At 42.3% G+C, this 13630-nt stretch overlaps 1 protein-coding gene across 1 annotated transcript; it reads left to right on the top strand.

Annotated features, from left to right (window-relative positions):
• Positions 1–3565, top strand: LOC134012807 (cytochrome P450 2J4-like). Its single transcript, XM_062452407.1, has 9 exons — positions 1–495; positions 597–756; positions 864–1013; positions 1221–1381; positions 1732–1908; positions 2041–2182; positions 2404–2591; positions 2691–2832; positions 3044–3565. Exons 1-9 carry the CDS (start codon positions 295–297, stop codon positions 3223–3225), a joined length of 1503 nt encoding a protein of 500 aa, XP_062308391.1. The 5' UTR covers positions 1–294; the 3' UTR covers positions 3226–3565.
• Positions 3566–13630: the final 10065 nt, after the last annotated feature.

Raw genomic sequence — 13630 nt, 5'->3', positions numbered from 1 at the left:
TATTTTAATTAAAAACATTATTTATTTTAGGTTTATTATTATGTTTCCTGTGCCTTGAGAGGAAACAGTGAGGCAGTAGTGAAGTGGGGCTAGTAAGTAAACACCACAATAGGAGAAAGGCTGTGAATTGAAGCATGATCTATGGACTAGAAGTACACAGCACACGCCTAGTCACGTGGTGAAACATGACCTGACAGAAAGAAGACTTATGCAATAATACAACACATAGTAGTTCAGAAACCTGCTGACATAACCCAATAGAGTCCTTTTCAACCAGTCCGTTCTTAGAGCTGAATGAAGATGTCTCTGAGCTCAACACTTACAGAATGGCTGGACATTCCAAGTATTTTAGTTTTTATATGCATTTTCCTTTTGCTTACAAACGTAATCAAAAACAAAGCTCCAAAGAATTTTCCCCCTGGACCTTTTTACCTGCCTTTCATTGGAGACTTACATCGTCTTGATTCTTCAAGACTTCACCTTCAATTTGATGAGGTATACCTAATGGTTTATCATATATATATATATATAACCTTTACTAAAACATTATTCCAGGATGGCAGTCATGTCATGATATTTATTGATTTTATTGTCAGTTCTCCAAGAAATATGGAAAGATTTTCAGCCTCCGTGTAGGACAACCATGGGTCATTGTGAACGGACATAAGCTTGTGAAAGAGGCCTTGGTTCAAAATGGTGAAAACTTTGCAGACCGGCCGTCAATACCCTTATTTGATGATATTATTGGAAACCGAGGTAAGTGTAATTACACAGATGTGGTCAGGTCAACATCTTGTGAAGGGAATCATACAGTTTGACATCTGCTTTGTTACGTAGAGATGACTCTGTGATATCATCGTCAGGTATTGTCTTGTCTAATGGAAATAAGTGGAAACAACAGAGGAGGTTTGCCCTCTCCACTCTGAGGAACTTTGGACTGGGCAAAAAGACCTTGGAGCCTTCCATTCAAACCGAATGCCAATGTTTGAATGAGGCAATCATGGGTGAAAAAGGTATCTGGAATAATGGGTGCAATATGTGTTTACTCTGTTGCCTTGAAACTTCATTACTTATCAACTTTGAATATGACCTTGAAAATGATATTAATGTTTTAGTTATAGTAGTAATACACATATCACATTGATGGGTGGATTTTTAAAGGTTTCAACAATGCAATTTCTGTATTATGAATTCCAGTTTTGTTTGTTTGTTTCCTTAAGGTAAACCATTTAACCCCCAGTTCCTAATGAACAACGCTGTCTCAAACGTGATTTGCTGCCTGGTGTTTGGGGACCGGTTTGAGTACAGTGACAGGGAGTTCCAAACCCTCCTGAAGATCATCAATGAGGCAATTCAGTTGGAAGGATCCATATGGGCTCTGGTAGAACCATTTAATCTCTTAAACTTTTAAATGTATTTGCTTTAAATCTTAGGTGTGTTTATCAAATGTATTGTTTCCGTTTCATTCATTTAGCAGATGCTTTCATCCAAATAAATGTACAATGGGTGATTATATAACATACAGCAAGTCAAGGATCAGACCTCTGATCCTTGACTTGCTGTATTGACTTGCTGTATGTTATATAATCATCATCTTACATTATGTCGGTGGAGTCAAGGAACAGTTTGTATTTCCTAGCCACATTGCAAAGTAACGAAATTGATCTCAGGTACAAAGCGAGGTGAACATCTCTCGTATTAAAGAACTCACACAAGGTTGAATGTCTGCAGCTGTACAACCTGTTTCCTGCCATCATGAGACGAGTCCCTGGACCACACCAGAAGATCTTTGCCCACTGGAAGAAGGTCATCGCCTTCATAAAGACGAAGATTGAGGAGCACAGTGAGGGCTACGACCCGTCCTCTCCCAGGGACTTCATCGACTGTTTCGTGAAGGAGATTGAGAAGGTGTTTTATTGAGTTCGTTTTAATACCTTGATTAGTTCTCTTTACATGGATCCGAGTGCACACGTTTCGAATTGTTCACCTTGATATTATACGTTTCATAATATATCAAAATGTCCTCTTTTTTTTTCAAAGTTCAAGGATGACTCAGAGTCTGGGTTCGACTTGGAAAATTTGATTTATTGCACTCTGGATCTGTTTGTGGCTGGGACAGAGACCACCTCCACTACTTTGTACTGGGGACTGCTCTATATGATCAAATACCCAGACATTCAAGGTATGTGTTCAAGTGACTACCCCCCCCCCCCCCCCGATTGCCTCTTACGATACTGTTATTTATTATATCTGTGTGTGTATGTGTTTGTGTGTGTCTGTGTTTAAGGATGATATCAGTGTGTGTGTGTGCGTCCTTGAAAGGCGTGCATGCATCACATTAGGGCCCCGTTTCTGTATTGCTTGAGTTTACATCCCATCCTGTCATTCCGTATCCCTCTGTAGAAAAGGTCCAGAGAGAGATCGCCGCTGTGGTTGGCTCGTCACGCCCAGTCTCCGTTGCAGACAGGGACAACATGCCCTACACGGATGCAGTCATCCACGAGATCCAGAGAATAGGAAATATCATCCCCCTCAATGTATCTCGCATGGCCACCAAGGACACTCAGCTGGGTGGATACACCATCCCAAAGGTCAGACATCTGGGATGGTCCTGTGACAGGACATTTGGACCAATGAGGCCTCATGACTGAAATATTCAGTGACTCAGCGTTTTGTGATTTTGTCCTAAGGGCACCTTGGTGGCGGGTACTCTCACATCTGTCCTGTTCGACGAAAGCGAGTGGGCGACCCCGAATACGTTCAACCCGGGACACTTCCTGGACAAGGACGGCAAATTCAGACGAAGAGACGCCTTCCTCCCATTTTCTGCAGGTAAATCAACAGTATCTCCTTGATACAGTCTGACCACAGCTTGCACTTAATGCACAGAGAATACCTATGCCAGACATCATACACTTCTCTATTCAGCATCCTTGACATCCCAGTGCATTTATGTCTTTCGTGAACATCTTAGACATTATTTGGCCTTCTTTGGAGCGCTGGTTTGTGAATTCTTGCTCTGTCTTTGGGACCTCCATCCCAGGTAAGAGAGTGTGTCCCGGGGAACAGCTGGCAAGGATGGAGCTTTTCCTCTTCTTCACCTCCCTCCTCCAGGAGTTCACCTTCTCCGCTCCTCCCGGCACCACACCAAGCTTGGAATATCAGATAGGTATCACACATGGGCCCATGCCCTACCGGCTGTGCGCTGCCTCGCGCTGCAACTAAGTCTCACCTTCAAAACGACAGTCCCCTGGCAGGCTGAGCAGGGAGATACAAAATGGCAGTTTCGTGCACTTAGCATTCGGAGGGTATTGTTGTTGTCGGATGATGGGGTGAATGTGTTGCTATTTGTATTGCTGTGGTACAGGGAGCGCAAGGCTTAAACATAATGAATAGATCACACAGAGTGATATGAATGGTCTGTCATCATAATCTTGTTCTAGGGTAGAAATAAACTATGAAACTGATTGTTTCGTGAGCACAGTCAATATGGTGTTTTACAAGAGCATATCTCATTTGACTGTAAGTGTAACTGCAACATGTTAAATAAAGTTGACAAAAACGACACTATTGTTGTTCTTATAAAATGTGAAGGTCACCGTATTCTTGATTAACCTATCACTCTTTAGGACGGCTGTTACCATGTGCCTGTTTTCAAATGAAATACCATAGATTCACCCAACAAACACATAACATGTCTGACAGCCAATAAGAGAAGGATGACCCTCTTTTCTGGATTTTTCAAAAACTTGTACTTATTACATGATATCGCTACAATCATTAGAATGAGGAAGCAAACAGAAATAGGATTGGCAAAGAGACACCCACAATCTTCTGAGGTGAGGTGGTCATTGGGACCTGATTCCTCACCCTGTCTGTATGGTTTTGTGGGTAGGAACTCACTAAGATGGCACTCTCATGGAAATTGTAACAGTTATGACTTGGCCCCAGATGTTGTACCCAGTCCAGGGAACAACTTTGAAGTACATAAAAAAAGCTTCAGGCAAGCAACTTCTCTTCAGTGACATTTATTGCAGACAAGTTTCTGAGCAAACTCTTTGCCAAAGATAGCATATGTGAATATACATTTGCTTGAGAAAGAGGTTATTCTGGTTTGGGGTCGGGGCACTTAGTTATGGCGTGGTGGGATAATGTATACATGTGAGTAGAAAATAAATATAACGTTACAGAAATCCCTTTGTTATTACCTTGGATGCTACAGTCAGTACAAACCCACACTCAACAGCAGCTGCACATAGCCCTTGATAGAGAGAGGTAAAACAGATTAACAGAGGAACATTTTCCACTTACATTACATTTAATATCAAAAACTAGGACTAAATCTTAAGATTAAAACCATTCACAGAGAATGCCACAGGATAAAATGTTCCAGTTTTTTTCTCTTTTTTTATGCTTATCCAAAGAAATTGTGATGCTGCAGATAAAATATTGGGTGGCACACAACTTTGCTTTTAAACCCAGGATAATTAATGAAGTCATCGCCATCACAATTAGAACTCAGTATTTACTTTGCGATCCCACTGAATTTGGGCTCAATGTGTCTGGTCTGACACAAATGGAATAAAGAGACTTCTGATTTCTGTAATCAAACATGTAGTTCTGAAACAATCACTAAATTACAAGGAAATGACATTTCAATGTATGCTGTTTGTTATCACTGTTGTAATAACAGCATCACTATATACATTAAGAATAACAGTTAATCAATAAATGTGTGTGATGCTTCTCGTACTCGTGTGGCGATATAGTAAATTAGTTGGTGTCAATGTATTACACTGGTATGGGAGAAAAAAACACTAATTGATGGACATCCAACCTGTTCCCCAATTTTTTCCCCTCACCTGGCAAACCGCATAATAAGGATTGAACAGATTAAATAGGAGAAAGCTGATTTGATAGTCACTGTACTTAAACTACAGCACTGTACATTAAAGAGTGAATGCATACTGTACGTGAACAGGGAAGGTAACTGGGGTTTACAGTGGGTCACACAAGGTCACAAGTGCAATGTATACAGTCACATTAGATGGCTACAGAGGAAAAAAAGGCCCAAGGAAAGTCATTCAAGATCTCTCTTTCGACTGTTCTCTCCGAAGATTTCCTGATCCCCCGCACAGTGATGATTCCAGTTTTACCGCTCACCGATTCCTCCTTGCAAGTGCTCCACCTCAGCATTTGTGACCATAAAAATAGCCAACATGATGCCAAGCCAAACACGACACTGTTGAGTGATGAACAGTGTAAATATGTTTGGTTTTCAGTAGACAAGACTGCTCCACTTGTCAATGGAAAGACAAGCCAGCTTTAATTCTCTCAGGGAAACATTAAAAAGTGAAACATTGGTTTAAGTCCCACTGTGTGTATCCAGAGGCAGTTGTAACGTCTCATCTATGTTGACGACCAGATCTTCTGGCTTGGATGCGCCCAGATAATTACTGGGGTTATGGGTAATGTAGTTCATTTCCACCATTCGTGGCCTTTCACTCATCTCATTCATCTCGTTCGTGCTGTTCGTTATACAGTTGATGTCACTCTTGCTTCTGTTGGTCGCGCGACGAGATCCAAACACCCACTCTATAAAGAGACAGAAATGAATGACACTTGCATTCGGCCATTCAACACGGATGCACATCCACGAGAAGCATTTATCAATGCCCTTGTGTGGCACCTCTAAATAAATTCAGGCAAATATTACCATTCCCAGGCCTCAAGCTATAATGAATACATTAAGAAACACAAACAATTGTGACACTTTGGCACATTATGGATGCATGCAACTTTGTATTCATTATGTGCAATGCAAACTATACTGACTGAGGGAAAAAAAAAAAAGGTTTTAAATATGTTACAGTTAAATCGGTGTCATTCCAGGTCGTTTTTTTTTACAGTTGTGACTGAGACGCCTCATAAAGTCTGTTGTCACTGTACTGAGACAATGACCCCAACGGTAGGATAGAGGGTGTGTGTCTACAGCATGCTGATGTCTAGCACGTGGACAGCGACAGACAACAGAGGTAGATCGAGTCAGACAGTAAAGGTGAACATAGGGGATAAAACCTTAAATGTGTGTCAGAGAGCAAAAAAACACGCTGGAACTTAATTCCAGTAATGATAGGGTTTAGCATTCATAATTCCATTGGAGGCAAAACTGCATCAAATTGTTTCTGGGTAGATGCCTGCCACGAACCTATCCTATCGCGTGTGGGAGAGCGATTTCGATTGGGAGACATCAATCACTGTTAGATAGGGAAGTGGAATTAAGGCAGACAGGCAGTGTGAAGGGAAAGCAGAAGGATGAGTCCATGGTGAAATTGGGTCCTCCGACACAGTGACACACACACACACACACCCACGATGTTCGTCCGTGGGTCTATGCGTCGTGACTTAAACCGGTGACAAAAAATGTATTGCATGAATGCAAAGACTTGAGTACATAGAAACACCAGACACATTTTATTGAAAGAAACAACCGATATTTTATCCATGCAAAATTGGATATTGCATATCCTTCATGTATAAATCAATTTCAGTTCTACCTTTGTCTGCGATGTGGGATGAAAATCCAACAAATAAATTCCTCGGATTCCTCGTGTCTGACCCTTCCCGTGTCACATCCTGTTAAGGGTGTGGCAGCGTCACACTAGAACCAGGGGCCAAGAGGCTCTCTATGACACCCTGGGGAGGAAGGACACGCCCTCTGCGGGCACAACAGCCTGCACATTTACACCTCAGGAACACGGCCAGGAAACCAAAACATCCAGTGCAGAGAGAGCAGGGGAGTGTTGAGGGATATGTGTGGGGGAAGCGGGTTAGCAAACACAGGCAGGGGCCGCTTCCAGCAGGTGAGTTGGTCAGGGTAAATCTCTGGGGCTGGTTGAGTGCTGGGGAAGGATGTTTCGGTATGGCATCTACTAGCTGGTTCACTAAGCCTGACCTCCACCTGGTGTAAAGCTAGACTGTAGGAACAGGCACATTCCAGAATAAACAGTTGTTTTTCTCATTCCTACCTATTCAATGATTACAGTAAATATTTGTCTTCTGTCAATACCAAACTTGTAGATTGGCATTGGCTTGGCCAGATGGGTCTACATTGGTACCATAACATATTCATTGCTGTATGTAGAGATGGGGAATTCAGAGGGGAAATTATTCTCAGGCCCTGTCATAGTGCTGAACACACACACACATACATACACCAAAAAACTGGTGCCAAAATGAGGAACAAATGTTCCATCCTCTGATTCATGACTTTCATTTTTCTTTTCGCTTGCAGTATTTTGACAGTTATACATTTATGGCTTCACTATTGTTTTAACTACTTATTTGGTTTCATTTAATTGTTTGTCCGGTTGTGTTTTTTCCTATTGTATTTGTTGTGACTCCTGAACACCTGGCAGCTGACAATGAATTCCAAATCCATAAATCAACAGAAACACACACGTAGTCCCGCAAATACAAACACAATCACAGAGATATAAAAAACAAACGCAAACACACACTTCTGCATCCACAAAGATTACAGTATCTTTCTACAGTCAGAATATTATTCTGAACAATTCATCAGTGTCAGATAACTCTGCCTTTATCTCTGTTTTGCACCAAGGTCAAATTCCTCAGTGTGGGAGCTGTCATGCTCTTGTTAAATGTTAAGACAATTACGATATGTGGCGTATTGTATACCATTTAAGGAAATATAGTTGTAGCCTACATGCAGAATGCACATATTTGGTCACATTAAGAGACGTACATATTCGGCCAGATTAACAGACATGAGAATACAGGCCGTGTATGTGTCAGCTAAACTTACTGCTGGTGTGAGGCAATGAGCCAAAACTTTACATCCATAACAATCCCTGACACAGATGCTCATGCTAACATCATGTGCTTGACACAGAGAAACACACACACACACACACACAATTTCTCTGTCCCCCCTCTGTCTTTCTCTCCCTGTTAAGCTCTCTCTCACTCTCTGACACACATCCACACACATTTTGAGCACAAAATGTGACACATACCAATTAGGTCATGAACCAGATCCTTGACCAGGTGGCCAACTATAGCGTAAGCCACTGCCACCACCACCAGAGCTGCCATGACCAAGTACAGTACGGCTTTGGGAAGGGGTATAGAGTCCCGGGCAGGAGTCCTGTAGTCTGTGTACAGAAGGTCGCTTTCGGAGTAAGAATATTGAAAAACATGCTCCATGCCGGAAGTATGATTTGAATTAATCGGGGGGTTACTTGCGCTCATGCCGCTCAAGTCTGGCTCTAAAGCGGTCACCATGGTCGTGGTCACAGCCTCTGCTTTGTCTATTCCCTTGTGGACCAAACCCGTCGTTCTGTTCACAAGCGGCAATATTTGAGAGAGGAAATAGCTCCAGTCCTTAATTGCACTGATGTTGCATAAAAACATGATTCCTTAATACTATCCCAGCAAGGATGAGTAATGCTGTAAAAACGAGCGATTTACTGTCACCGCCGTGAAAGCCTATTCAGAAAAGTGACAGTGGCCATAAAAAAAATGAAATCTCCAAACTTATCATTGTCCTTCATAAAGGTTGAGTGCAGGTAATTATTTTGGTAAATCCAACAGGTTTCCTTAGACGAGGGGCACCAGAGAGTCGGCTACATCCGCTATCACGACTGAAAATCATCGATTTGATGGAATCAGTCAAGACTGCTGCATCCCGACAGCCTGAAATTCGAAATATTGACGGAAAAGACCCGTCAGGGTAAAGTTTTCAAACCAAGTGCCAATTTATTGACTTACCTAAAATGAATCACTTGTGTAATAACATGTAGGCTACTTAGATAAATCGACTACATGATTTTAGTAAAAAATCTCGGGATTAATATGTCTTCAATGCCTAGGAGTAATCCATGATGGACGGTAAACTATTTCGATTGATTGGCAAGGATGCGATGTCATCGTGTCCTTCAACCTGGAAAAAAAAACCATCTCAAAATGTCCTTTGCATTTTTTTCACGACCTCAAACACTTGTGAAATTTGTATGCGAGAGCATTTCAAAGTAGTCGATGTTGGGCTACGCTGTGACCGCACAGTTCTCGGTTTCGCGCGTCAAATGATTTGGATTAGCATAATTGCACGAAAGAAACTGGAACCTGAAAAAGTAACGACAGCATGGCTTCGCCGTTCGGCTGCTCACGGTGGTCCGGTTAAGGTAAATCACGACGAGCTGTGCGCTCCCCAGTTACGGTTTCGTGGGTTTCTCTGATGTAGTTTTGTGTGTGTGTGTGCGCGGGCGTGTGTGTGTGTGAGTGTATGAAGTGACTCGATATTGAGCGCTGTCCAGTGCTGAAATACAGACGGAGACGCATGCCAGTCTTCAGGTTTGATTGTGTAATAAATCTTGTGTGGATAATAGATTATTTTATCTAGGCCATATGGATATGGGTTGGATATGGATATGGCTGTTCGGGTAACTCTGCAGATATGTTAATGTAGCCTAAATATACTTTTTGTTGTTGCAGGACGATATTACACGTTATTACATTTTACAATACAAGTCTGTGATTAGCATCTTGCCGTGCTCTTGTTAGGTACAGTCACTAGACAAATAAACCAACAAAACCTAATACACCAAAATAACGTCATGAGATTAGATATCCTTAGACCAGAAGTGGAGGGTGGTTAGACGTAGCCTACTGATTAAAGCGGGACATGCCCCCAACGCATGTGCGCTGAAACGCACGCATACACACACACACTTGCTGTCCCATTAGACCCACAGATGAAGTTTTTGTAACACGTTTAAAATTACAAGATACAAATCACAGCTTGAGGAAACTCTATTTGACTTGCTAAAGACTTCCTAGCAATAAATTATCCTGTCTATCAGATAAGAAAAACAAATGATTAGAAAAAAGAAATGGCTTTAAATAAACTCTATCTATAACTAAAATGCATTTGCATTTGTATATTTACAACCATTCTAGGGTGAAAACCAAGCAAAATACTAAATAAACATATGAAGACATTAACACCCATTAGATTTAACATGTTCATTTAACATAATTTTGTTTATATACCTTTGCATTTGCCTGTGTGCATAAACTACCACAGGTCACGGTTGGAAGCAACACTTTCTACACCTCAAACACAATTTACATTCATACCCTTGTACACTTAAGGTGATGGTGTGGAGTCTGAATTGGTGTTGTCCTCCAGTGCATGTCCCCTTCACAGTGCCTGAGTTCTACATGCTGAGTTGAAGGAAGCATTGGGGATGGAAGCTACCTGCAGGTCTATAAGATTTTCTTTTATTCTCAACCAATCCCTGCTCCAAGCATTGTAACTCAAGAGCCTCCGCTCTTGAGTCCGCATACTCTTCTCCACGGAAAGGGCATGTTGAATTGATGTTGGAGGCTTGAACCGGAGACGCCACCCAACCGGTGACGAGCGACGTCCTACCGTCAACATATCCCCTCTTTCTTTCATTTCCTTTTGCGGCGCAGGTCATCGAGCCGTTGGCCACAGCGGCCATCTTTGGCGCGTCAATTATCTTTCGTGATGTTTAGTCTACCTCTGTGGCTTTGTGGGGCCTCATACCCCATTCCCTCTCCTTTCTGGGAAGATGACTAGACTCAATTAAGATCACATCAGTGGTTTCAAAGAGTGGCTCTGGCAAAATGTATTGGAGTCGCTGACCCCTAAATAAATCATTGCGCAGGACAGAAAAGAATGAGTCATTCAGTGTGACATCATAGCCCTCAATAGAGCTTCCAAAATGGCCAAAGGAGTTCAACAACCGATGTTCCGAGGTGAACAAACTTTTAAGATGTCTGAGCGAGACACACAGACAGTGACTATTCGCCCTGTACCTATACAGTCCTCTAATGAAAGATTTATCTTCTGATTCTGATTCATACACACTTTTTAGTTGGGACTCTAAGCAGAATGTGATTTTTAATTAAATCCCCTTAGACATTGAGAGATCAGTCTCATTTAGGAACCAGGCTTGTTTAGAAGTTTAAACGTCATAGATGGGTGGAGCTTGTTCGGCAGCTGAATGCACATTTCCTAGTCAGTGTTTCATTGCATTTAACTAAATCACACAGTTGTTCGCGTAAACGTAACCCAAATCCTTAGCCCTTAAAGTGTTTGCTATTTTACTGCCGATATAAATTCCCATACTGCTGATACTTCTAATACATGTAGGTTCAGGTTGTTTGTGTTTACGTCAAATTGCACATGGTGGAGGGGGTGCTGGGCCGGTCCAGTAGAAGTTCCACTAATTGTGGTTCTCATCATCATCTATTACCATTTTAGACTGGAAGGCCTTTCGTTCCTTATCATACTTAGTACTGAAGGTATTTACAGTTTCAAAAAGACAGTTGTTTTTGTCGATGAGCCACTTATCAGAGAGTCATTTATGCAGAACTTTAAATCCCTTGAAAAGTGGGATCATTTGCCCCCCAAGGCATCCCTTCCCTCCGAGTTACAGCTGGTTCGGGTGTATGATGACGATAAGATAGAATCAACCCTTCACGCTGAGATCCACTGTATCCCAAACGTGCGTGACTGCGTTCAATGGCAGAAGTGCTCCTGCTCATGACTGCTGCACGACAACCTTGTTCACTTGGCGATCCAACTGAACAGGGTGCGCCAATAAATAACGATGGTCGCACACTGGGAAGAATCTGATTGACTCGATTGAGCGTAACCATTCAGGCATGATTTTGAATGAGTACTAGTGAACGAGAGGGATTTGCAGAGGCGAGTGGTTACAGAGAAAGCAAGAGGGAGAGAGGGTGTATGAATGAGTGAGAGAGAGAGAGAGAGAGAGCGAGCGAGAGAGGATTTGTAAATGAGTGAGAGAGAGAGAGAGAGAGAGAGAGGGGGGTGGGGTAGAGAGAGAGAGCATGACCACCATCCCAGCTAATCAGCCAGGATTCAGATGGCAGCAAGGGACACTAGCTCTCAATCGGGTCCTGCTGAATAATAAAGAGTCCCTGTCTATGTGGCTCATCTGACTGCCTGATGAAAATGATCCCTCCCTTCTGGGCTCATGTACTTTAATCAGATATGACCCCGGGCCAGACAAATGCCTGATTCCACCTCTCTACTCATCCATTCCCTTATTCTATCATTCTGTCTTTCCCTTTTTCCGATCTGCTTAAGCTCTCTGGTGTCACAGCTCTTTTCACTTCTCTCATTTGCTGGCTGGATGGATAGTCATTTTCTCTCCTTAAAACCATAGTGGTCAGAATCCTTTCTTTCATGTCTGATCTTAATCCTGTATAGTCCTTACGTGAGCTCAGTCCCAGGGAGTGGATTTAATTTCAATACAGACCCTTCGATCTTTATCTAAACCCTCACCTTCCTCATGTCTGACCTAGAAATCCAAACACTGAAACCAGTGACCGAATGGAATTTTGCTAATTCACATTTCCAGATACACTGTGAAATTATTATGATAAATGTATTAATTTATTATTGTATAATTTTTCATTTTTGAAACTGTGAAGATTTCACGGATGCATTCAGGGTTGAAAACAGTGGAACGGGCCTAAAGGCTTCTGTCCAAAGGAGGCTTCTTCTTTTCCTGTGAGTCAAGGGTGGTTTTTCAGTCTAATTGCAATCAGTGGCATTGTATATAGACCATCCCATCCTCCCACACCATCCACGATGTAGTAGCTGCTCATCGACAGTGGAGACCACTTTGAACGATTCCGTTCTGAGCAACTGCAGAATTCAACTGCAGAAGTCTGTGTGATACGTGAAACCATCTTGTTCGCGTCTTTATCTGACTGCCTCCTTATCTCCGTTTTAATCCCATAGTCTCATTTCAAACCAGGTGTGTGAGTGTACGAACGTCATGACGCATTAAGCCTCACAGAACTGCCGCCGGAGCACTTAGGAGCCGTTCTTGCTGTTTGTTCTGTTCACGTCAGCCCAGCTACAGATCACCAGACGAATCGTACTGGGGAAAGGCTCCAGCACCGATAGCACATGGATTAAATGGCAAATGAAATCTGCCTGGCGACACTGACTGAGTCCATCCACTAAAAGTCTGCCCCCTGCTTTTGTTTTAGAGTTGTGTGCATTTCAAACCTGCATCTATTAGGTTTTGAATTGAGAATGTGGATCTCTGTTCTGGTTTGAGGTTCTGATGGTGGAATGTGCTACTAGGTGCCATCTGGATGGGCTTGGACATCTTTTGTAACATTTGTCAAAGAGACAAATGGAATCTTTGGGAAATATCACAGACATTGTGAGAATGTTGTTGACAGTCTACATGTTCTTTGAGTCACTCAAAGGACTTTGAGTCATCCTTAATTGTGTGATACAGGCACTTTTATCTGGAGCAGCAGTTTAAATTGGATTGGTGATTTATTTGTCACAATTGGTTTATTTGTTTAATTAACATCAGATTTACATTTAGTAGACGCTCTTATCCAGAGCGACTTACAGTAAGTACAGGGACATTCCCCCCGAGGCAAGTAGGGTGAAGTGCCTTGCCCAAGGACACAACGTCATTTTACACGGCCAGGAATCGAACCAGCAACCTTATGATTACTAGCCCGATTCTCTAACCGCTCAGCCACCTGACTCCCAGATTTAAAAGATATAGTCTGTGACTGG

Source organism: Osmerus eperlanus, chromosome 26, assembly GCF_963692335.1.
Source record: "Osmerus eperlanus chromosome 26, fOsmEpe2.1, whole genome shotgun sequence".
NCBI lineage: Eukaryota > Metazoa > Chordata > Actinopteri > Osmeriformes > Osmeridae > Osmerus > Osmerus eperlanus.
The sequence above is the reverse complement of the archived record's forward strand: the minus strand, read 5'-3'. Positions and strand labels throughout refer to the sequence as shown.

Coding starts and splice junctions, on each gene's coding strand:
- LOC134012807 (XM_062452407.1), top strand. CDS start 295: ATGAAGATGTCTCTGAGCTCAACACTTACAGAATGGCTGGACATTCCA. Junction 2,183..2,403: donor CAAATACCCAGACATTCAAG/GTATGTGTTCAA, acceptor ATCCCTCTGTAG/AAAAGGTCCAGAGAGAGATC. Junction 2,833..3,043: donor CTTCCTCCCATTTTCTGCAG/GTAAATCAACAG, acceptor CCTCCATCCCAG/GTAAGAGAGTGTGTCCCGGG.